This window comes from Mustela nigripes, chromosome 15 (assembly GCF_022355385.1).
Source record: "Mustela nigripes isolate SB6536 chromosome 15, MUSNIG.SB6536, whole genome shotgun sequence".
NCBI classification, from domain to species: Eukaryota; Metazoa; Chordata; class Mammalia; order Carnivora; family Mustelidae; genus Mustela; species Mustela nigripes.
The window spans coordinates 787116-813670 of NC_081571.1; the positions used below are offsets into that span (position 1 = coordinate 787116).

At 40.9% G+C, this 26555-nt stretch overlaps 1 protein-coding gene across 3 annotated transcripts in view; it reads left to right on the forward strand.

Annotated features, from left to right (window-relative positions):
- Window positions 1–26555, forward strand: part of PARP4 (poly(ADP-ribose) polymerase family member 4) — a 145525-nt gene that overhangs the window by 59581 nt on the left and 59389 nt on the right. For 2 of the 3 annotated variants that reach the window (XM_059377996.1, XM_059377998.1), the window contains 6 exons: window positions 2211–2342; window positions 3144–3230; window positions 6950–7114; window positions 8050–8096; window positions 8240–8318; window positions 11858–11995. In XM_059377996.1, the coding sequence (XP_059233979.1) occupies window positions 2211–2342; window positions 3144–3230; window positions 6950–7114; window positions 8050–8096; window positions 8240–8318; window positions 11858–11995 (648 nt within the window). The remainder of the gene's footprint in view (window positions 1–2210; window positions 2343–3143; window positions 3231–6949; window positions 7115–8049; window positions 8097–8239; window positions 8319–11857; window positions 11996–26555) is intronic. The other variant, XM_059377997.1, reaches the window with a different exon arrangement.

Below are 26555 nucleotides of genomic sequence, written 5' to 3' on the forward strand. Positions count from 1 at the left end.
TGTGTTACAAAGAGAGGCATACATCCTCTGTACATTACTTTGGATTAGACAACTTGTACCATTTGATATTTTAAACCTGATGAAGCTTTTTATATTGGTAACTTCCTGAAAAAAAAATAATAACTCGTGATTTAGCAGTGAATTTTCACTAATTTGTGATTAGACAGCTGGCTTGGAGATTGTCATTCGGAATCCAAACAGAGGCTCATCAGCAAGGACTTGTATGTTCATAGCTCACATACTAGACTCTTCTTGGAGTGAGTTTAGTGTTTTTAGTTTAATAACTAAACTAAAATAGTGGTTTCATCTGAGGGTGGGAAATAAAGACATCCAAAATTAGTACAGTATATTAGCTTCTCTTCTAAGTTCTAGTAAAAATACTTCTATAATCATTACCTAAAATGTCTTGCTTTCTGAGTGCCCAGTCATACCATGTGATATACAGAGAGAGTGAAGCTGACATAGACCTGACCCCTGGGAACTCCTGTGCAAAGACACACCTGCTAACTAGATGTAGGCAGGACATCCACAGAGCAAAATGAAAACATGAACCCAAACCAAAGGACAGTTAGACAGTGACCCTATCTGGCAGTTACAGGTCAAGCATGCGTGCCCTTGAGAAGTTTGGTAAAATTGAATATCCAAGAGAGAAATGAAAGTTCTATGCACAGGGAACATGCGTGATATCTTCCCGGTCAGCAATCTGCATGGCTCTCTGCCTGTTGCTCTCTCACCTTTTATGATGGCTCAGATCACCTAGACACCCAAGAAACTCTAAGATCCTACAGAATCAATTCAGGGCCATGGCCAGCCTCCAGTTTCAGGGTGAGCCGGTGAGTGGGTGGCTGCACCAGCCAATGAGGCCTTTGCAGAACTATGAGAGATTCGATCCCCTGAAAGGTGCTGACCTGCTGATTTGAAGACAGTCAAGTTATGCCCCTTAAAATTTTTTCCTCTGGTGCAGCATATACACTAAGGGCAATGCAGCTTACTGTAAATCCAGTTGTAGATAGCATTATGGAATAAGTTTGTTTCCTTTATGCTTTTGTTTTTCATTTCAGTCTCTTCCCAGAAATTATTGACAACAAATGGCTAATTTTTTTCCTTATTATTGCCACATGTTTAAAATATTATTGTTTATTATATGTCTTACGTTTTGGGGTATTTTTTTGTAATTTTCAATTGTTTAAAGACTGGTCTTTTCTTATGCAAGGGAGTGAAGTGATAAACACAGTCCATTAGTAAAATGAATCTGATAAGAACAGAGACAGCAGGTAGGAGTGGAAAAGAGTTTATTCAAGAGCTGACTAGACAAAAAGAGGTGAGGATAGATGGAAAGAGCTGTGGAGGGCTACATACAGAGAGGTAAAGGAGGGAAATGCCAAGACCTGAAAACAGAACCGGCATAAGAACTATTCTGGGCGGCTCCTGGAGGGCTTAGTGGGTTAAGCTGCTGCCTTCGGCTCAGGTCATGATCCTAGGGTCCTGGGATGGAGTCCTGCATCGGGCTCTCTGCTTGGTGGGGAGCCTGCTTCCCCTTCTCTCTGCCTGCTTGTGATCTCTGTCAAATAAATAAATAAATAAAATCTTAAAAAAAAAAAAAAGAACTATTCTGGGGGTGCCTCGGTGGCTCAGTGGGTTAAAGCCTCTGCCTTCGGCTCAGGTCATGATCCTAGGGTCCTGGGATTGAGCCCCACATTGTGCTCTCTGCTCTGCAGGGAGCCTGCTTCCTCCTCTCTCTCTCTCTCTGCCTGCCTCTCTGCCTACTTGTGGTCTCTGTCTGTCAAATAAATAAATAAAATGTAAAAAAAAAAAAATAAAAAGAACTATTCTGGAATAGTGTTTGGGTCACATGACACTAAGGAGGGACTAAGACCACACATAAAGAGGCTGTCTTGTTGTCATCTTGACGAAGCTGCATTGCTTCTGTTAAGCGAATGTTTGTAATATTATAATACTAGTGACTTTTTTTCCAGCCAAGGGTGTATGAATTACCTGAAACTGTAGCTGGTACATTTTATAATGTGACATGGACTCTACATTTCAGTCAAAGATGCTCTAAATCCTAAGGGTTGGGAATTTGAGAGACATGATAAAAATTCAAGGAATTTAAAGAAAAGATGCATAATAGTTTTCATTAATAGTTGTTCCTACAAATGTTGTTCCATATGGTTTCATCAAGGATATGGTGTTTTTTTTTTCTTCTTCAGGTCATTGTTTTTCAGACATATACCAATCGAAGTTCTGTGCCTATTGAGGCAAGATATATTTTTCCTTTGGATGAGAAGGCAGCTGTGTGTGGCTTTGAAGCATTCATCAATGGGAAGCACATAGTAGGAGAGGTAAGGGGAGAAAATGCACTGTGACTGCTCTTTGGTTTAAGGTCAGTTTCCCATTTACCCAAATCTTCCTCACCTGAGTTCCCATAGCTATAAGGTTGAATAGCTATAAGCCTTATCATAAAACAGAAATATTCTTCGAAGAACCAAGCATTTACACAGTTGGGTTCCATTTAAACATCCCTCGCTGATAAACTAGTTTCTGTCCCTACCTGTCCAGTGTTCATCAGTCAATGCCTTGTAAATTCTTTGCCTAGCACTTTGAAACAGAGCAATTTCAATATCAAAAATTTAAGAGAGGCACCATGGAAAATTGGTGAAGACTTTCTATAATTTTGCAAAAAACTGATCATTTGCATCCTGTTTTAACAGTCAAATTGATGTGATGACTATTGTTGTTAACTTTTTAAGAAAAGTTGTACCAAAAGAAATAACAAGTGATACATTCTTTGTTTATTCTAAGGAATAAACAGTTGCAATAATAACACATTTTGTTAAATGTAAGGTAAACTTAACTTACTATTTTTGTTCAACATAAAGTCCCAATAAAACTTTTTTTTTTCACTATTGACTCTGAAATATGGTCCCAACAAATTAAAGAGATTTCTCTTTAGTTGGCCTTTTCTGTTTCAAATTCTTACTAGACGAGTACATTTTAATGTACTTTATATAAGTTTCCATTCACCTTAGGCTCTTAGTTTTCTGGGTTTTACCTAGGTTTTAATAAACATTGCTGCAGTTTTTCTTGTTAAAGTCTGAAATCATTATTCATACCACGACTGGTATAAAAATAATCTTTTCCAGGTTAAAGAGAAGGGAGCCGCCCACCATGAATACCGAGAAGCCATCACTCAGGGCCATGGCGCATACTTGATGGATCAGGATGCATCGGTATGGCTTGATTTATCTCTTAGTCTAGCACACTTATCAGAAGGGAGAAAGAGTTGGAATACAACTTGAAACATGAAGTCCATAGTAGAAACTGGGATAATTTCTGCTATTTTAGGCCTAGAGTTTCACTTGCTGTTAGCAAGCAGAGGTCTACCTGGTCAGAACCATTCGACTTAGCTAAAGGTAGGAGGAAATGGTGTTGGTATTGCCAAACAAATAAGAAGACCTACTTTCGATCTTGGGAACTGAGTTTCCCAGAAGTGACAACAAAAAGAAAACACTTGGGGGTACATAATCTTCATCTTCTGATAAGAGAGTGTAATATACAGTTGACCCTTGAGCAACACAGTTTTGAACTGCATAGATCCACTTATAGGGGATTTTTTTGTTAAATATACAATACAGCACTGTAAATGTATTTTGTCTTTCTTATGATTTTCTTTTCTCCTGTTTACTTCATTGTAAGATTTTAGTATATAACATCTAACATACAAAGTATGTGGTAATTGACTGTTTATGTTATCAGTAAGGTATCCAGTCAATAGTAGGCTATTAATAGTTAAATATTTAGGGAGTCAAAAGTTATAAGTGGATTTTTGGCTGTACAGGCATCAGCAACCTCATTCAAGGGTCTACTACATATATGTTTGTCCTAGGACTAAGCTTATCTAGCAATTTATCCAGTTTTCACCAAGTAATATCCTGGGAAGAGTTTTCTACAGGGTCCTGAGGTAGGTCCAGATTCTTTTCTTTCTGATTAATTGCTTTCATAGGGATAAAATATGGAATATTTGAAAGAAGAGGCAGCTATCATGTCCACTAGATTTCTTTTCTTAAATATAAGATGCTTTAAATATGCCTTTGGCAGATACTAGATTGTGTGCTGTTTGTAATCGTTGTCTCCAGCATAGACATTTAGTTGTTTTTGAGGACAGGTCTACGTGCCTCAGATACTACCTCTGAGGATGCCACATTGCCATAGCATTGTGAAAATTTAATGTTGGGGGGGGTATTAAAGATTAGTACAGAGTTAAAGGACAAATGATTGCTTTTTTTTTTTAAATGAGGGTGTTTTTTTAAGATTTTATTTATTTATTTGACAGAGAGAGATCACAAGTAGGCAGAGAGGCAGGCAGAGAGAGAGGAAGGGAAGCAGGCCCCGTGCTGAGCAGAGAACCCAATGTGGGGCTCGATCCCAGGACCCTGAGATCATGACCTGAGCCGAAGGCAGCAGCTTAACCTACTGAGCCACCCAGGCGCCCCAAATGATTGCTTTTTACATATAAGATAACATTTTGCAAAATGGAAGTAAGCAAGGAAGAGGTCCTTGTTAAACAGTTAATAATGCTACTCCTGGCCAAAGTGTATATTTAAAAGCCTAGGGTTTATTTCATAGGCTGACACTTAACAGTGTGAGGTTATTGTCATAGAAGAATTGGTTGACAAATTTCCTCCTTGATGATATTTCCCTAAGAAAAAGATCCACAGGAAAACAGTCTTCACAAAGGGTATTACCTGTGGATAAAGTCTGGTCAGAACCATTGCTAAATAGCACCTTTAGGTACCCCAGAATGTATTTTGCCATCCAGCTACTATAATGTCATCACTCTAAAATATATTAATAATGTAATTATATAATGTATTATAGATATTATATATTGTTACATATATGTTATATATTTAATATATAAGTATATATTCTCTACTTGCTAGACTTCTAATAGTTGGGAACATTTTATATATATATGCACACACACATACTCATATATATACATATAAAATAATACTCTATACTTGGGAACATTATATGTTTGTGCATATAAAACATAATGTATATTACTGTTATAATTTATAATATATATAATATATATATGTTATATATATTATATATATGATGTTCCCAACTATCAGAAGACTAGCAAAGTGGCTTTAGCCATCCAAGGGACTGAGGTGGAAATGATTTGTGTTTGAAAATTATGTAGGGACACCTAACACTTCAAACCTCATTATATGAGAAAGGAGGACAAAGTGTCTTGCACCAAATGGTGCTTCCCACGCTCTTCACCTTCCCATGCTCTTTACCTTCACCTTTTCTTTTTGTTGTCACTTCCCCCCATATGCACCAAGATGCTAGCCCCCTGGGAGCCCATAGGGAAACCCCACAGCTCCTGTGCCTCACCTCTCCTCGGAGGGGTTTGTTAACCCTTTGGAATTGAGTTCGCTTGGCTGCCTTGCAACTCAGCTTTCTGGCAGGTCAAGCAAGTTACAGTTTTGTGAATTATCCAGCTTGTAACAGAAGTGACATCCTACATCTATGTCCTACACAGAAATGGAACTGCAAATCCACACTATTATGTGGCAGTGTCTCAAATAAGACCCAGGTTATTATACACTTCTTTTAAGGACAAGCACTGTGAACTGTTCAATAATTACCTCTTCATTGTTTATCCCTTCACTGGAATCCATTTCTTTATTGGATCTTCTTGCAAATGGATATCCTTGATGTCAAAAGTAATCATTTACTCCTGAAATCTAAATTAATCATTAGTATTATATGTTCCCAAACATATAATAGTTTTCCAAACTGGAAACCAAATAGAAACCAAAAGGTTTCATGGCATTGCAACCAACTGGATGGGAAGATATGTGTGGGGTGTTAAGAGTTTCTCTGTGTAGGTATCAGAAAAAATAGATCTAGCCCCTCTTTTTTTCTGCCCTAGCCAGTCATGAGCTTATCCCTATATGTAGTGATTATAATGCCCCTTTAAAAGAAAGTGAAAGGGGCGCCTGGATGGCTCATTGGGTTAAAGTCTCTGCCTTCGGCTCGGGTCATGATCCCACGGTCCTGAGATCGCCACGGTCCTGAGATCCAGCCCCATGTTGGGCTCTCTGCACAGCAGGGAGGCTGCTTCCCTTTCTCTCTCTCTCTGCCTGCCTCTCTGCCTATATGTGATCTCTGGCTGTCAAATAAATATACAAAATTTTTAAAAAGAAACAAAAGAAAAGAAAGTGAAATACTTTTTCTAAAAGATAAAATAATGGGGGCACCTGGGTGGCTCAGTGGGTTGAAGCCTCTGCCTTTGGCTCAGGTCATGATCCCACCGTCCTGGGATCGAGCCCCGCATCAGGCTCTCTGAGCAGTAGGGAGCCTGCTTCCCTTCCTCTCTCTCTGCCTGCCTCTCTGCCTACTTGTGATCTCTGTCTGTCAAATAAATAAATAAAATCTTTTTTAAAAAAAGATAAAATGATGCACGAACTGCAGGGCAAAGGAACAAAGTGAGGACCAAGTTAATGAAACTGTTCTAGCTCTACAGCCACTGGTAGAATTGCTGCTAGATGCTGTGGAGGTCAGAGAGGCTACAGCTTCTTCAAGAAGGGGCTATGTGGAGGCTGTCTGTGCAGCAGAGCCCTGCATGTAGGGCCTCTGGTGTAGAGGACAGAGGTGACACTCCCCAGTCAGGGCAAGGTCCTGCTCCCAAAGGGCCTCCTCTCCTTCTACCCCCCACCATAGATGCCATGCCATCCCCACCCCTGCGGACCTGCTCCAGGATTCTCCTTAAGCACTGCCCATGCCCATTCATCTTGTAGGGTCTATGCTCATTTTCCGAGGAAGAGTCTGGTAGATTATAATTTAAGTGGCTCATGTAACAGGAGGGATTAACTAGCCTAGAATGGATGTACTTTTGAGGAGAAAAATGAGACATGTGTTTCTATTTCAGGATGTTTTTACTGTTAGTGTTGGAAATCTACCCCCTAAGGCTAAGGTCCTCATCAAAGTTACCTACATCACGGAGCTCAGCATCCAAGGCAACAGGGCTGTCTTCTTCATGCCTGCTGCTGTGGCACCCTGGCAACAGGACAAAGTTCTCAATGAAAACATTCAGGTTCGTATGCTTAGAAATTTTTAAAGAAGTTTTTTTGGTGATTTATTGATAGGGAATTTAAAAACATCTAAAATAAGCTAATCTTTCCAGAGGTACCTGGGTGGCTCAGTTTAATCATCTTACTCTTGATTTGGGCCCAGGTCCATGATCTCATAGTTGTGAGATCAAGCCCTGAGTTGGGCTCTATGCTGGGTATGGAACCTGCTTAAGATTCTCTCTTTCCCTCATTCCCTTCTCCCATGCTTCTCTCTCTCTCTCCCCTCTCTAAAATAATAATAATAATAATACATGAAAAAATCTAATCTTTCTGGCATGAAGTCAATTTAATGCCATTTATGCATTTAGATACATGTGATGTTTGTAAAATGAAAAGAATAAAGACACAGTTATGCTCAATAGGTGTATATTTTTATTCTGTTCAGTCACTTTAAAAAATTTTGTGTCTGTACTACATGTTCATTATGAGGAATTTAGATAAGCATAAAGAATGCAAATAAACCAAAGAGGAAAATTTCAACAATCCTTAATTCCATTGCCAGAGACTGTAGAACAAGCTACTGGGTAACAGTTTGTTTCTACTTTGTGTGTATTTATATAAATTGTGTGTGTGTGTGTGTGTGTGTGTGTGTGTATGCATATAGAGGTATGATGTATATGTGTGTGTATGTGTGTGGGTATACAACATATAGACATATGTATAGTTGAAAATCTCTGTTAAATTGGTGATAAATTATCCCTGATATCAGTTGCATTTTAGAAGTTACTGTGATTCCATGAGCAAATATTCTGTGTCTCAGTACTGGGAAGTGAGACCGGTTGTCTTATTGCTGCTATAGATAGTAGTTTTAGTTTTGGGAACATTACATTCAGCTTAGAGTTCTCATTGTGAAACTTAGTAGATACTTAGTTATACATGTATATTTTTCTTTTAACAGGATACAGTAGAGAAAATTTATATAGAGAAAATAGGAACAAAACAAAGGTTAGTACCAAAAATATAAAACCTCTTAAGACATTCAATTGATATTAGCTTTATGGTTTCAAATATTACTTAAAATTCTATAAAATGACAGCAAGTATTTGTTTAATATTTAAGTTCATAGACTTTTTCTTCTATTTTGGTAGCTTCTCTTTGAGTATGTCCATTGAGATGCCATATGGGATTGAATCCATTTCTAGTGATACACATAAACTGAGACAAAAGGTTAGTAAATCTTTGTTTTATTTTTTAGGAGCTTTTATTTTAGCATTATTTTTATTTTATAAAGACAATATATTCAAGTGGTTTAAAATTTTTTAAAAATAATGCTAATAACTGGGGTGCCTGGCTCGTTCAGTCGGTGGAGCACACAACTTTTGACCTTGGGTTCAAGCCCCACGTTGGGTGTAGAGATTACTTTAAAAATAAAATCTTAGAAAGAAGAAGAAAATAATTCTAACAACGGCTTCTCTCAAGAAGCAGCAGCCTGATTCTGCCCTGATCTTCCAGTCCAGCCTCCAGAGACAGTGAACCACTTTAAATATTTTACCTCCTTTCTGGAGCCCTCTGAAGTTGTAAATGCTCTTTTTTTTTTTTTTTTTTTTAACTGCTTGTTCTTGATTCGTCTGATTCAAAATTATTTTTTTATTTCCTGTTGTGGTACATGAAAATTTCCTTCTCTTATCTCTCCACTAACCTCACTCACACATAGATTGAAACTCTTCAGAATACTATTGGTCACTCTTGAATGCTCTTAATAATTCAGATAATGTTTTCCCCCTGAGACCTTCCTCCCTTCTGTCTGTCCACTCCCAATGCAGCTTGGTTACCACAGGACATCTGTTGTCCCAGGGCCTTTCTTTATGATTCTTCTTTGTAGGGCTTTTCCTTTTTATCCTCTTTCTTGTTTTTTCCCCCTCCATTTGGCAGAGCACAGCCTCTGTTAATTTCCTCAGCATGTGGGCAACAATGTCTGCAGCTAGCCTTAATCCATGTGTGAATACTGATCATTTGCTGAGATGTATAATCCTGGGTTGAAAATCATCTTCCGCAGAAAATTGAAAACATTATCTTATAGCTTCCAGTGTGACTTTTGAGAAGTTAAGTGCTATTCTTATCTCCCATTCTTTGTATGTAGTCTGTTTTGTTTTAAGTTTTACAAGAGTTTCAGATCTTCTCTTTATCCCTGGTATTCTGAAATTTCATAGGAATGTGATAGTCATTCATTGTATGTAATGCATAGCCTTTAGTGCTAGGAAATTTTGTTACTTTTTTTTACAATAAATTGTTCCTCTTTTTTTTTTTTTTTTAAAGATTTTATTTATTTATTTGAGAGAGAGACAGTGAGAGAGAACATGAGAGGGGAGAAAGTCAGAGGAAGAAGCAGACTCTCCAAGGAGCAGGGAGCCCGATGTGGGACTCGATCCTAGGACCCTGGGATCCTGACCTGATCTGAAGGCGGTCGCTCAACCAACTGAGCCACCCAGGCACCCCAAATTGTTCCTCTTTCCTTCACCTATTGCATTGCCTTTAAGTCAGCTGTCCCCTGGATTGAGCCTCTTGTTTTCTTTCTTTTTCTCTCCTTTGACCTTTGTATTATTTCCTTGTTCTACTTTCTGACTGATATTCTCAATTTTAAACTCCATTCTACTGAAATTTGTGTTTAAACATTCTCATTTTTAATTTGTAAGAACTCTATTCTGTTTTATAAGTACCCCCCCTTTATTAAAAGAATTTATTTATTTATTTGACAGACAAAGATCACAAGTAAGTAGAGAAGCAGGCAGAGAGAGGAAGAAGCAGGCTCCCTGTTGAGCAGAGAGCCCTATGCAGGGCTAGGATCATGACCTGAGTGGAAGGCAGGGGCTTTAACCCACTGAGCCACCCAGGTGCCCCAGTACTCCTTTTTTATAGCATCTTTTGTGTTTCATGGGTACTTTATCTTCTCTTTCTTGTTTCTCTGAAAACATAATATATATATTTTTCTCTTCCCTGGGTTGTATTTTTTTAAGTTCCTTTTTTCTTTTTCTGGCTTTTTCTTTTTTCGGTTTCCATATTTTGGGTTAGAGGCTTTTTCTCAAATGCCTGGGTGACCTCTCTGTGTTCAACTGTAACTGAGACACAAGAAAGCTAGTTAGGTGCTCTGAGGTGGGTGGAGCTAGTGGACCAAAGACTCTGCAGAGTCTGGCAACTGACTGGCTATTGGGTGGTGAGTCTTGTGGTGGTGGTTTAGCCCTTCTGTGGTTATTCAGAACACCTCTAGCTTATTCATAAAGTATGACTAGGGAGAGTGACTGAAGGGCCCACACATTAGGATGCCAACTTTTACTTCATTCCCCAGTTTGCTGCCCTATATTCCTACGCTTTTTTATGCCTAAAATTCCTCAATGTGGATGCTGTTTGCTTGAATTTTTCTAAGAAATTAATCTTCAGTTTTCTTTAATGAGAGAACAGAGTACTAGCTATTGGTGCTAGCTGCTTGGTTACTTTGGACAGGGAGGGGGCCTGTATTAAGAACTTAGTGCATAGTCTACTTGCTAGTTACCAGTGTTTTCTGCAGTACCACCAGGATATGAGCCTTACCAGGTTGCTGTAGTCCCCCACCAGACCCAGGTAGTAGCTACCTCCACTCTAGCTGCGTCACTTACCATACCTCTATCAACTTTCCATTTTTTAAAAAAAAATTTTGACATCTCTCAACTGCTATTGTCTTTGTTCCTATCCTCAATATCTTTATGGGTTTAAACCCTTTAATTGGTTCCTTTTTATGGTAGAGAATTTTAGGATTTTGCTAAGAAGGGAGGTAAACATATATATTTAGTCTCTCCTTAACAAGAAACCCTCTGCATCAGATAGCTTCTGCTGTGTAACAGTCTCAAAACCTTATGATTTAAAATAATGACATTTGTTATTTCTCACAGTTTTGTGACTTGGCTGGGCAGTTCTAATGGGCTGCACTGGCTTGCCTGGGACAGGATAATCTAGAATGGGCTTATTCTAATACCTTGCGGGCGGCCTGGTGTCAGTTGGGGTTATGAACATGTCTCTCTTTATCCAGCAGGTTAGCTCAGATTCATTCATATAGTTAGTGGAAAAGTTCTCAGTAGCAGCAGAGGAAGGCAAGCCCCATTGCACCAATGTTTTCCAAGCCTCTTGCATCACATGAAAGCAAGTCACATTGTCCAACTTTGGATTCAAGGTAGAGAAATAGGTGTTACCTTCTGATAGGAAGAGATGCAAAGTCACATTACAAAGGAACAAGCACACAGGAATGGAAAGACTTTATGGCCATTTACAATCTATCCCATTGACTTTATTATTTTAAAACTCATCATCCACATTTTCAAAAGTTATTTTATATTTATGAAAATATAATTTAAAAATAAGGTATAATTATAAGATTTCTGTTGAATTTTCTATTTTTACTATTCTGAGTTCTAGTGTACTACTATATGCTATAATGCTATATCGATATAGTTCTACCTAAATAAATAGATCTGTAATCTTTGGATCCAGGATTTGGACTGTCTCAGACTTCTCAATTTGACTGTGTACATCAACCTTAGAATTTCAGGAGGGTAACTGTTATGATAATGGTCAGGACTTCTAAAAATTTCATAATTTTAGAATTTATTATTACCTTGTTGATTCTTGATGGAGTTAGATAAATTATGCAAGGGTTTGCCACTTGACAGGTAACTGCAAATTGATCATATGTTATTATTCAAATATTTACTTTGTTGTCATTATGGTTTGTTTTGTAGTGCACAGACTGCAAAGCGGTAATTAGCACCGTGGAAGGTAGCTCCTTAGACACTGATGGATTCTCTCTTCACGTTGGGTTGTCTGACGCATATCTCCCAAGAATGTGGGTTGAAAAACATCCAGAAAAAGAAAGTGAGGTATAGTCCTTCTTACTTAAAAATGGGAAACACTATTGAAAAAATATTTCAGAATAGATTACTTAAATTTGGAAATTACTGATAGTCCTGAAAAACTAGCATTACAAAATGTGCTCTCACCACCCCAAGATTTTACAACTGAAAATACTTATGATAGGTCCCCCAATAATGGGTCCATGATCAAAGGAGTGAGACTGATACAAAGCGAAGGTCAAGCAAAGCTTTATTTCGCGCCAAGCATCAAGAATCAAACCGACTGGTTGGGGCTGTCTCTTACAAAGAGGCGACCCCTCCCAGCCTCACAGACTAACTTTTTTTTTTTTTTAATAATTTTTTTTTTAAGATTTTATTTATTTATTTGAGAGAGAGACAGTGAGAGAGAGCATGAGCGAGGAGAAGGTCAGAGAGCGGAGAAGGTCAGAGAGCGAAGCAGACTCCCCATGGAGCTGGGAGCCCGATGCGGGACTTGATCCCAGGACTCCGGGATCATGACCTGAGCCGAAGGCAGTCATCCAACCAACTGAGCCACCCAAGCGTCCCACAGACTAACTTTTATAGAGCAAAGTCCATGTGGTTGAGCCTGGCCACACAGGTGGCCAATGGGATTGCAACACACAGAGAAAACTGCACAGTCATGCTAGGTCACACAAGGGTGGCCAATTGAATTTCAATTTACCCTAGTAGATATTTGAACTAGCCTATTACCTTGGTCAGAATTGGCACCCAAAAGGCGGGACCCACTCTCCTTGGTAGCTAGGGAGACAGTATGTGTTCCCCACTGATTGGATGTCTCCACCTGGCCTGACCCGCCCTTGTATCTGAGCTTTGCTACCTGGGACTGGTTTCCTGGACTTGCTTTTAAGTAAGTTCCTCTGGGAGGGGCAGGGTCAATCTAAGTTTACATAAATGTAAATATAAGCATTAACAACAAAATGGCTCCCTCTGGCTAATTAGGCCATTGTATTCTACTTTTTTCTTTGGAGATTAGTCAAATCCTTGACTTTTCAGCCAGTTCTATGTTCTCCTGTTTAAGGGGTTATATTGAGCATGTAAGACTAACGTTTTTATCGCTCTGATTTTCTTTTGTACAAATGACATTAGGGCGTTTATAATGCAGGGGCCAAAAAGTAACATTAGTGTGCAGTGGGCTGATGATTAGCCATTCACCACTTTATATAACCTTTTCCATTTTTCCTAATTCCATTCGTCTAATTTCCCACCTATACTTTTTTGTCTCATGAGGTAACTCAGAAGCTCTTACACAAACAGGTAACAATAGGAGCAACAATGAACTCATAGTCTTTTGAGTCTTAACTTTAGTCCACAGTCAGCGAGCAGGGTCCATCAGCTGTGGCTTCCATCTCTGGGGGGCATCCTTGTCCTTGGCTCATTTGACATGACCGGAGTGAATCCAGGCCCTGATGCTTTCTACTTTTATTGCCATGGGGGTGGTCAGGATGACAGTAAATGGTCCCTTCCAGCGAGGCTCCAAGTTTCCCACTTGATGGTGACATATCCAAACCAAGTTCCCGGGTTGGTAAGGATTTGGTTCCACCTCTGTCTCCATCTCAGTGTAGGCAGTTCAGATCCCTGTGTGGGCTCTTCTTTAAGACAGACTATAATGCCTACAGTGACTGGAGTACAGACTGATCAGTCATTTCTGCTAGAGCAACCTCTTGTAGCCAAGGGCAGAGTGGGGGGTGGTCTCCCAAACATTATTTAAAATGGGATCACCTTGTTTAAGTAGGATGTACACCGCACCCTGAGGAGGGCAAAAGGAAGGAGATCCACCCATCCACCGTCTCCAGAATTAGCTTTGTCAAGGTCTCTTTAAGAGTCCAGTTCATTCTCTCTACTTGTCCGGTTCTCTGGGGCTGGTAGGCACAATGTAGTTTCCAATTAGTGCCCACAGCCTTGGCCAATGCCTGTGAAACAACTCACAAATGCAGGGCCGTTGTCTCACCCGATCGTGAGAGGCAGCCCAAACCTAGGAATTATTTCTTCTAATAGCTTTTTGGCTAACACTCCTGCCATCTCATGTTTGGCAGAAAAAGCCTCTACTCAGCCTGAGAAGGTATCTACAAAACTAACATATACTTCTGCCCATATTTTCTGGGTTTCATCTCTGTAAAATCTATTTCCCAATAAATTCCAGGTTCCTTACCTCCTTCTCTTTTCCCTCTTCCCATTCTAGTTCTCCCCACATTAACTGCCTGGCATTGAGCACATCTATCAACTACATCCTGAACTATATGCCCTAATTTAGAAACCTGGAACTGCTTGCCTATAAGATCCTTGAGTTTGCATGTCCCCAAATGAGTACCCTGATGTATCTGGTCTACTAACTTCTTACCTAATCTTTAAGGAAGAATTAACATTCCTCTTTTAGTCTTAGCCTAGTCCCCTTCGTAGTCCAATTTAGCCCATTTTTGTAAATACTTTAAATCTTCCTCTGAATAGTCTGGTTTTTCTGGTAGGGCTGGAGCCAGGAGTATAACCAGCTCTTGCACTGTTTCTTGGGATGCTTGCTTTCCAGCTTGATCTGCTAATTGATTTCCTTTTGAAATCAGATCAGTCCCCTTTTGGTGTCCTGGGCAATGCATATCGGCCACCTCTTTTGGGTCCCAAATAGCCTGGAAGAGAGCCAATATTTCTCCTCTGTTTTTAATTCCTTTTCCATCTACTGTTAATAGGCCCCTTTCTTTATAAATAGCCCCATGTATATGGAGAGTAGCAAAAGCATACCCACTGTCCATATAGATTTTGGCGGTTTTATCTTTGGCCATCTGCAGTGCCTTCGTGAGTGCAATTGGCTCCGCTTTTTGCGCCGAGATTCCGTGTGGCAGGACTGCTGTCCAGAGTTCCTGCTCAGGGGAAACCACTGCAGCCCCCACATACCTCTTTCCATGACCATGTAGCTACTCCTGTCTGTCTTGTCGGATGTGGTGGGGCAGGGATATCAAGTGATCACCTGTTTCCTGGACTCAGACAGTGAATGCACTCCCTGTGGAGATCAAAGCCTAGATAAGTGTTGTGGCTCTGACAGAACTGTGCTTTCTTTGCTGACACCTAATACCCTTTTTCCTGCAGAGTCTGTAAGAGAGATCTTGTCCCCCACAAACATGACTCATAGTCCTCAGAGGTTATTAGTAAGTCATCAACATACTGTAAAAGAGTGACTCCCAGGTTGGAGGTTCTGTACTCACACAAATCCTCATGTAGGGCCTCGTCGAACAGGGTGAATTCTTAAATCCTTCAGGAAGTCTTGTCCAGGTGAGCTGGCCTTGGAATCCTTCCTGAGGATCGGACCACTCAAAAGCAAAGAGGGGCTGAGACTCCCTTGCTAAAGATATGCAGAAAAATGCATCTTTGAGATCAAAGATGGTATAGACCATTCTTTTGGGGCCCAGGAGGGAAAGGAGGGTATAGGGGTTAGTCCCTGTTGGGTGGATATCTTCAATCCATTTATTAACTTCCCGCAAGTCCTGAACGGGTAGTACTCCCCAGTCTTGGACTTTTTGACAGGCAGCAAAGGTGTGTTCCATGGAGACTTGCAAGGAACTAGGATCCCATCTCCTTGGAGGCGGTTAATGTGTTTTCTGATCCCTTCCTTTGCTTCCCAGGGGAGGGAGTACTGCCAGACGCAAACAGCCGTGGCCATTTCTTTTCATTGTACCACCACAGGAGGCTGTCCCTTGGCCAAGCCAGAGGGCTTCCCTTCTGCCCAGACTTCGGGAAACTCAACCTGTAGGGTTTGGAGAAGGCTCCTTTTTCTCATCTCCTCTGGTTCTGAGACTGGCTTGTAAAGAAGGTATTCATCTACTGCTGCCACAAACATATGCACAGTGGGTTATCTCAAGGTTACAGTCATATCTCCTTCGGAGAACTGAATGCCAGCTCGTAGTTTGTGGAGGATATCTCTTCCCATCAGGTTATATGGGGCATTAGGGAGGACCAGGAATCGATGCTTGACTACTCCCAAAGCCAAATTTAAAGTCCTTTCTGTTGTCCATTTATGTCTTTCTGTGCCATTCACCCCTTGTACCCAGACTTCCTCTCCAGATAGTTTTTCCATGGGTTTAAGTAATGATGAAGATTGGGCTCCCGTGTCCACCAAAAAATCAATTAATTTCCCCTCCACTTCAATTTTTACCCGAGGTTCGGGGAGGGGCTCTGAACCATGGCCCCTTCAGTGTCTGGTGGCCAGCATCGCCGTCTTCCTTTTGGGGCACTCCCTGGCCCAATGTCCTTTTTCCATACAGTAAGCACACTGATCTGAATCTAAATCTTCCCGCCTGCCTTCTTTGTGCTTGGGCTTTTCCTTCCATTTACCATCCCCTACCTGCCTTTCCCCTTTCTATTGACCTCTTTCCCCCTGTCTCCTCCCCACCTCATGTAATGCCAAAACCTTAACCAGTTATTTTTGCCTGTTTTTCATCCTCTTATGCATTCCTATTGTTAAACACCTTTTCTGATATTCTGCTAACTCAGTCAGATTCTTCCCTTCAAATCCTTCAATTTTCTGAAGTTTCCTCCTTATATCTGGGGCTGACTGGCAAAAGCAAGATTTACTGCCCTCTGATTTTCAGGTGCCTTAGGGTTGATCGGGCTATACATTTTATAGGCTTCAATAAGCCTTTCTAGGAAAGCTCCCGGAGACTCATTCTTACCTTGAGTCACCACACTAATTTTAGATAAATTTATGCATCTCCTGTCAGCTGAACGGAAGTCTCCCAGTAGAGCCTGGTGGTAGAAGTGTAGGCTTTCCTTACCTTCATCGGAGTTTGGCTCCCAGTCAGAGGGTTCCTTCAGGAAGTAGTCCTCCATTCCCTGGGGATCAAGGTTCATGCCAAGTCTCTCACTTATCACATTATGGGTTTCTCGCGTGATGTGATCCCTCTCTTCTGTGTTAAAGAGAGCCATAAGGAACTATTGAATATCCACCTAGATGGGCTGGTGGGTAAGAAAGAAAGTCTCCAAGAGACTAATTAAATCCTGAGGGTGGACAGAAAAGGATTTGTGTTGGACCTTCCAGTTATATATGTCAGAAGAGGGGAAAGGGCTATAGGTAAGGTGGGGGTGCTGTCTTCCATCTGGTGGGGCAACCTCATGGAGAGGTAGCATTGGTAGTGATGGAACCGGTGAGGTGTAGGGAGTCAAAGGGGGATAGAGGAAAGGGGAGGGTTCAGGACAGTTTCCCTGCTTGGTGGTTCCATAGGTGGACCCTGACCGCGTATGAGGTGGGCTGGTAGGGGCGTCTCGGGACCAAGAGTCAGGTTTAGGGGACAGATAAGGGGGGGAAATTCCACATCCTCCACATCCGAAGGGGGTAGGACGGTCTTCTTCCCTTGTTCCCCTTCGTCTTTCTGTTCTGGTTTTGGTGATCTAACCTGCCTTAGAGGGAAAGAGATGGTTTTGTTTGCAGGGGGAAGGTGAGACCTGAGCCATGCTGGTGGCTCTTCTATCAGATATCGCCAGGCCATGATGTATTATATTTGGTCTCGATGGAGATCAAAGACCTTACTCTGGGTAGAGTAGATCTGAGCCAAGGCAAACGTTCTTTCTGGCAGCCATCCTGTGGAGAAAATGGGCCACTCTAATTGGCAGAGTGTTTTTAGTTTTCCTGGGTAAAACTTGTCACCAGACTGGGTGGCTTTACCTTGAAAATCCTTAAAATGCTGGAGAACAAGACTTAGGGGTGTCACAGGTCCCTTACTCTCTGCATGCCCCATTTCTCCAAACACAATAAACAACACAACAGACAACAAAAAGGCAAGACAAAGACAACCGCAGGCCCAGCGATCCTCATCCAGAGCCTGCTGCTGGTAGGGACTTTCTCGGTCCCCTGCAAACACAACAAACAACACAACAGACAATAAAAGGACAAGACAAAGACAACCACTGGCCCACCAGTCCTCACCCAGAACCTGCCACGATGGGGACTTTCTTGATCTCCTGACTGCCTGGGGGACTCAAAACCCCTGACCACCCAGAGGGACTTGAACCCCCTGACAATCTACCAGTGGAGGTATGGGGCATCCCCGCATCCCCTCCAGCCCTAGGGAGCATGGCTGTGTCCAGCTTCTCCCCAGTGGGCTATTCCCTGGAGCTCAGCAACCAGAGAGACAGACAGGATCCCAAGATCTTACCTCTGGAGGCTTTTCCCAGAAATTCTGACGCTGGCTCAGTTCTTGTCGTTTAATCCCAGATGAGCTCCCAAAGATAGGTCCCCAATAATGGTTCCATGATCAAAGGAGCGAGACTGATACAAAGCGAAGGTCAAGCAAAGCTTTATTTTGTGCCAAGCATCGAGAATCAAACCGACTGGTTGGGTCATCTTTTACAAAGAAGCAATCCCTCCAGCCTCACAGACTAACTTTTATAGAGCAAAGGCCCTGTGGTTGAGCCTGGCCACATACAGGTGGCCAATGAGATTGCAAAACACAGAGAAAACTGCACAGTCATGTTAGGTCACACAAGGGTGGCCAATTGAATTTCAACTTACCCTAGTAGATATTTGAACTAGCCTATTACCTTGGTCAGAATTGGCACCCAAAAGGCAGGGCCCACTCTCCCTAGTAACTAGAGAGATAGTATGCATGCCCCACTGATTTGATGTCTCCACCTGGCCTGACCCGCCCTTGTATCTGAGCTTTGCTACCTGGGACTAGTAGCTAGGGAGACAGTATGTGTGCCCCACTGATTGGATGTCTCCACCTGGCCTGGCCTGCCCCTGTGTCTGAGTTTTGCTACCTAGGACTGGTTTCCCGGACTTGCTTTTAAGTAAGTTCCTCCTGGAGGGACAGGGTCAATCTAAGTTTAGTGCATAAACAACAAAATGGCTCCCTCTGGCTAAGTAGGTCCTTACACTTACGAAATTAGGCTTGACAAACTTCTAAGGTTTCAACCAAATCTCTCATGTGATAAGTTTCTCTATGACTGTAGTTTTTACTTTAATGCCCACCAAAACCAAAATATGCCTTCAGACATTTTCCAGGGACCCAGCAGGAGACACTTTAATCTACAACCCTGAAGATTCTGAAAGTGCCCTATTCTCAGTTCTAGAACCGTCCTAGCTACAGTCCACAAGTAGTCCCATAGGACCTGGTGGATGCTCATTTCTGCACTTCAGGAAATCAGAAAGATCAGATATTCTGCTTCAGCCCCTCCAGGGATGATCAGGGGCCAGTCAACCAACCCAGAGACCTCATGGGAGACATCCACCTGCACCTTCAGAGGCAGGTCTGCAGATCTCAGTTGTAGCTGTGAAACCTGAAACAGTTCCGGAACTTTGCAGCTCCTCTCAATTGTAGTCCAGGATCAGTCTTGCCCTCCCAGGGACTCATCCAGCAACTAGGGAGGAGCCTTCCCAGGGACCTAGTGGAAGCTGGTAATAGGTCTGCTGACTGAGGAGCTATGGACTGTAAAGTGACCTCTTGTCCCAGGCTACTCTACCGAACAAGGTACTGAGCTATCTCAGCCATCCAAGGGACCAGACATGATCCACACCTGACTCCCTGGTAACAAGAATGTCAACTGCAGACCACACCATATACGGAGCAACAGCCTTGAAATTGACTCCAGTCCCGCATAACTGTAGTGTCAGAAGTAATCCCATCAGCCAGGGAATCTGCCAAACTAGTCTGTAAAAACAGAGGTTTTTGCTCCTTGAGATGCACAGAGAACAGTGCAAGGTTTATGTAAATTATGAAGAATTAGGCAAACATGACACCACCAAAGAAGACTAATAAAACTCCTGTAACGGATCCTAAAGAATTGGAAAGCTATGATTTGTGTGACAGGCACCAGGGTGCCTGAGTGGCTTAGTGGATGAAAGCCTCTGCCTTCGGCTCAGGTCGTGATCCCAGAGCGCTCTGCTCAGCGGGGAACCTGCTTACCCCTCTCTCTCTGCTTGCCTTTCTGCCTACTTGCGATCTCTGTCTATCAAATAAATAAATAAAATCTTTAAAAAAATTAAAAATCAAGGACAAGGAGAGAATTTTAAAAGCAGCAGGAGGGGGCACCTGAGTGGCTCAGTGGGTTAAAGCCTCTGCCTTCGGCTCAGGTCATGATCCCAGGGTCCTGGGATCGAGCCCTGCATCGGGCTCTTTGCTCAGTGGGGAGCCTGCTTTCTCCTCTCTCTCTGCCTGCCTCTCTGCCTATTTGTGATCTCTGTCTGTCAAATAAATAAATAAAATCTTAAAAAAAAAAAAAAGCAGCAGGAGAATGGCTCATCACATATAAGCAAACACCCCCACGCAGCTAACTGCAAATTTTTCTGCAAAAACCATGAGGTCAGGAAGGAGTGGGATGATCTATTCAAAATGCTAAAAAGAAAAACTGCCAACCAAGAATACTATTCTTTTGGGTTCCTGGACCAATTCCAAGAGGAGTTGGGGGGTTTCCCCACACACTACCACAGAAGTCCAGGATGTTACCATACTTCTGACCATCTAGCTATAAATCAGATTCCCACAAGCCTTTCCTCAGTTTTGATTAACTTGCTAGAGCAGCTCACAGAACTCAGAGAAACATTTTACTTACTAGATTACTAGCTTATTACAAAAGCATATAGCTCAGGCATAGCCAGGTAGAAGAGATGCATAGGACAAAGTCTGAGGAAAGGGTGCAGAGCTTCCATTCCCTCCTCAGGCACATCATTCTTTCACATCTCCATGTGTTCACCAGTGTTGAAGCTCTCTAAAAACTCGTGATTTGGGGTTTTTATGATGACTCCATTACACAGGCATGAATGATTAGAATCATTGGCCATTGTCAATTGATTCAGTCTCCAGCCTCACTCCCCTTCCAGAAGTCTGGGGGTAGAACTGAAAGTTCTAAATCTCTGGTCATATGGTTGATTTTCCTGGCAACCAACCCCCTTCTTAGGTGGGGTCCAAAACTTGCCTCATTAACATGAGGTGTCTCTTATTAGAGATACCTTTATCACTCTGATCACTTAGGAAATTCCAAGGTTTGGGGAGATGTGAGGCAGGAACAGTGGACAAAGACCAAATATATATGAGTTGATCAAATCCATATTTCTTGGAAATCACTATATAGCATAAACTTAGCAAAACTACCCTTCAGAAATGAAGGAGAGACACATTCCCAAACAAAAACTAAGGGAATTCATCACCACTGGTCCTGCCTTATGAAAAATGGCAAAGGGAGTTGTTGAAATGAAAGAACACTAGAGAAACACAAGCTTCTAGTTATGGAATGAATAAGCCAGGGGAATAAAAGGTATAGCATGAGAGTATAGTCAATGCTATTGTAGTAGCATGTGGTGACAGAATGTAGCTATACTTGTGATGAGCATAGCATAACAAATAAACTTGTCAAATTGCCATGCTGTACATAGGAAACTAATATAACATTGTACATCAAGTATACATTAGTAAAAAATAAAATAGAATATCCTGTCAATAGATGCAGGAAAAGTGTTTGAAATTTTCAACACCCTTGAGGCACCTGGTTGGCTTAGTCATTAAGCATCTGCATTCAGCTCAGGTTATGATCCTGGGGTCCTGGGATCAAGCCCCATATCAGGCTGCCTGCTTGGCAGGAAGCCTGCTTCTTCCTCTTCCACTCCCCTTCCCCCTGCATGTGTTTTCTCTCTCGCTGTGTCTCTCTCGGTCAAATAAATAGGTAAAATCTTAAAAAAAAAAAAAAAAAAAAACCCTTTTATGATGAAAGCTCTGAACATACCTCAACATAATAAAGACCATATATGACAAACCCATAGCTAACATCATACTCAGTGGTGAAAAATAGAGCTTTTTCTCTAAAACCAGAAATAAGAGTGCCCACTCTCACCATTCCTATTCATTGTAGTACTGGAAAGCCTAGCTAGAACAATTAGGCAAGAAAAAGAAATGAAAGGCATACAAATGGAAAGGAAGAAGTAAAACCATCTCCGTGTGTGGATAACATCTCATGTATAGAAAACCCTAAGTCTCCACTAAAAAAACTGTTAGAACTAATAAACAAATTTAGGCAAGTTGTAGGATACTATAAGAAAACTATAGGCCAATATCCCTGGTTCACATAGGTGCAAAAATTCTTAACGTAATAGTAGCAAACGGACTTCAATAGCACATCAAAAGGATCACACACCATGATCAATATCAACATACAAAAATCAATTATATTTCTATGAGCTAACAACAAACTGTTTGAAAAAGAGATTAAAAAAACAATCCCAGGCACCAGGGTCACTCAGTCAGTTAAGTGTTTGCCTTCAGGTCAGGTCATGATCCCAGGGGCCTGGCATTAAACCCTGCATCAGGCTCCCTGCTCAGTGGGGAGTCTGTGTCTCCCTCTCCTCTGCTGCTCTCCTGCTTCTACTCTTCTTTCTCTCTGTCCAATAAATTTTAAAAATATTTTTTAAAAAAAGCAAAAACAATCCCATTTACAGGAGGACCAGAAAATAAAATAAAATACTTAGGAATAAATTCAACCAAAGGAGGTAAAAGATATATATACATTGAAAACTGTAAGACACTGATGAAAGAAATTGAAGAAGACACAAACGAATAGAAAGATATCTTATTATGGAACCACAAAAAAACCTGAATAGCCAAGGCAATCTTGAGAAATAAGAACAAATCTGGATGCATCACACTTCCTGTTTTCAAACTATAGTACAAAACTATAGTAATGAAAACATTATTGTACTGTCATAAAAGCAGACACACAGACCCATGGAACAGATTGGGAGCCCAAAAGTAAACCCATGTGTATATGGTCAACTAATATTTGACAAGGGAGCCAAGAATATTCAATGAGGACAGGATGGTCCTTTCAAAAAATGGTGCTGGGAAAAGTGTATATCTACATGCAAACAAATGAAATTAGGCCCCTCTCTTGAACTGCTCATAAAAATTAACTCAAAATCAGTTAAAGACTTAAGTCTAAGACTTGAAACCATAAAACTCATGGAAGAAAACAGAGGAAAACCTTCTTGAAATAGGTCTTGGCAGTGGTTTTTTGGATATGACATCAAAAGCACAAGCAACAAAAGGCCAAAATTAATAAATGGGACTACATCAAACTTAAAAGCCTTTGTACAACATAGGAAACCATCAACAAAATGGAAAAGCAACCTATGGAATTGAAGAAAACTTCTGCAAACCATATATCAGAGAAAAGGTTAATATCCAAAATATATAAAGAACTCATGTAACTTGGGGCGCATGGGTGGCTGAGTTGGTTAAGTGTCTGCCTTTCGGTCAGGTCATGATCTCAGGGTCCGGGAATCAAGCCCCATGTGGGACTTCCTGCTCAATAGGGAGCCTGCCTTGCTGTCTGATTCTCCTTGCCCAGCTCCTTCTGTCTCTTTCTCTCAAACAAATAAAATCTTCAACACAAAACAAAACAAAAAAACCTCATGTAGCTCAATAACAACAACAAAAAAAAAAATCTGTTGAAAAAATGGGTAGAGGAACAGAATAGACATTTTTCTAAAGAATACATCCAGGTGGCCAACAGGTACATGAAAAGTTGCTCAACATCACTCATCATTAGGGAAATGTGAATCACAGTGAGGTAACACCTCACACCTACTGGGATGGCTGTTATCAAAAAGACAGATAACAAGTATTGACACGGATGTGGAAAAAAAGGAATACTTGTGCACTGTTGATGGGATTATAAATTGGTGCAACCACTACAGACAAAGAATACAGAGGTTCCCCCCAAAATTAAAAATAGAACTACCATGTAATCCAACAAGTCTCTCTTCTGAGTATATATCCAGAACAGATGAAATCACTCTTTCAAATAGATATGTGCACCAATATAATTAGTTGCAGCATTATTCACAATAATGGAGACATGAAAAAACCTAAGTGTCCACTAATGGATGAATGGCTATAGAACATGTGATAGACAGATAGTTATAGGTCAAAGAGTACTGACTTCCAGTCATAATACAAATAATTTTGGGGGATCTAATGTATTGCATGATGGCCACAGCAAACAATACTGTATTATGCACTTGAAAGTTGCAAAGAGAGTAAATTTTTAATGTTCTCACTATAAAAACAAAACTATAAGTTATGTGAGGTGATGAATGTGCTATTAATCCTATGGTGGTAATCACTTCCAATATCACATCGTGACAATGTACACCTAAAATTTATACAATGTTAATAGATCAATTGTATCTCAAAGCTGAGGAAGTTTTTTTAATTGAAACTTCTATGATGGTAGTTATACTTTAAGTATTAGTTGATTAAAAAAGATAAGGTTGGTGGGGAGGGGGGTTGGGAGAAGGGGGTGGGGTTATGGACATTGGGGAGGGTATGTGCTTTGGTGAGTGCTGTGAAGTGTGTAAACCTGACGATTCACAGACCTGTACCCCTGGGGATAAAAATATATGTTTATAAAAAATTAAAAATTAAAAATAAAAAGATAAGGTTGCATATTTTAGTCATCACAATAGCATCTGTATTCCTTTTAGAATAGTGTGTGCGTATATGTGAGAGACAGAGACCTATTACTTATTCTTCAGACTGTTGATACCATATGAATTTTCAGAGAGTAATTCTATATTAAATTTTGACCTCTTAGGTGTTTATAACCTACACATTGGAAACCCCAGCTCTGACATTCTAGTTTTTTTATTTGATCCCCTACAGACCTCTCATTGTTGAATAAGTCTTATTATTTTTGTCTTTATAAAATTACCTGGCTAGAAAATTGAATTTTACGAGGAGGTCTTTTCCAATAAAAATTATACACTATGCCAAACTCTGAAAATCTTACCTCTATGTATATGTATATCTATCCATTGCAGGGATGCCTGTAATTTTAGTTGTATATAACCTAAATCTCCTTTGAAATTCCACAGATAAAAGTGGCATATAAAAGAGCATAGTAGGGGCGCCTGGGTGGCTCAGTGGGTTAAGCCGCTGCTTTCGGCTCAGGTCATGATCTCAGGGTCCTGGGATCGAGTCCCGCATCGGGCTCTCTGCTCGGCAGGGAGCCTGCTTCCCTCTCTCTCTCTCTGCCTGCCTCTCCATCTACTTGTGATTTCTCTCTGTCAAATAAATAAATAAAATCTTTGAGAAAAAAAAAAGAGCATAGTAAATTGATGGATCATTTTAGTACCAGGAATAAGAAGATTAATTAATCTTTTCTGTAAGCACGGGTTCTTATATATTGGGTGTACTTTAAGTGAAACACACACACATATATACCAGGGGGGCTTCATCAGTTTTTAGTGGGTCACTCTTTATTCTCTGTTACTCTAGCCCAATTACATGTCCATCATTTAGAAAGATTGTGTGGGTGGGGTTTTGGATTGAAATTTTATTGTCTCTTGGCACATAAAGTAGTACAGGCATACCTTGTTTTATCGTGCTGTGCTGTCTTATGCTGTACAGATACTGTTTTGTTTTGTTTTAACAAATTGAAATTTGGTGGTGACCCTGTGGAGCAAGTCCTTTGGTGCCATTTTTCCAACAGCATTTTCTCACTTCATGCCTTTGTGTCACGTTTTGGTAATTCTCTCAAGATTTCAAACTTTTTAATTATTATCATATTTGAAATGCTGCAGTCTTATGATAAAACTTGAACGGATGAGGAGTTGCTTCTTTTTTTTTTTTTTTTTAGATTTTATTTATTTATTTGACAGAGAGAGATCACAAGTAGGCAGAGAGGCAGGCAGAGAGAGAGAGAGAGGAGGAAGCAGGCTTCCCGCTGAGCAGAGAGCCCGATGCGGGACTCGATCCCAGGACCCTGAGATCATGACCCGAGCCGAAGGCAGCGGCCTAACCCACTGAGCCACCCAGGTGCCCCGAGGAGTTGCTTCTTAAGGATGAGCAAAGAAAGTGGTTTCTTGAGATAGAATCTACTCATGGGAAAGTGAAGAGTGTTGAAATGGCAACAGAGGATTCTAAAGACTGCTACATAAACTTACTCAACAAAGCAGTGGCAGGGTTTGAGAGGAGTGACTTCAATTTTGAAAGAAGCTCTACTGTGGGTGAAGTGCTATCAAACAGCATCACATGCTATAGAGAAATTGTTCATGAAAAGAAGAGCCAATCGATGTGGCAGACTTCAGCATAGTTATTTTAAGAAATTGCCACAGCCACCCCAGCCTTCAGCAACCACTAACCTGGTCAGTCAGCAGCCAACATCAAAGTGGGACCCTCCACCATAAAAAAAATTATGATTTACTGAAAGTTCAGGTGGTGGTTAGCATTTTTTTAGCAATAAGATATTTTTAAATTAAGGTATGAATAGTTTTTTAAGATATAATACTACTGCACATATATTAAACTACAGTATAGTGTAAACATAACTCTTTTTTATTTTTTTTATAAACATACAATGTATTATTAGCCCCAAGGGTACAGGTCTGTGAATTGCCAGGTTTACACACTTCACAGCACTCACCATAGCACACAGCCCCCCACCAATGTCCATAACCCCACCACCCTCTCCCAACCCCCTGACCCCCAGAAACATTCTTAAGAGTCTCTTATGGTTTGTCTCCCTCCCAATCCCATCTTGTTTCATTTATTCTTTTCCTACCCCCCAAGCCCCCCAC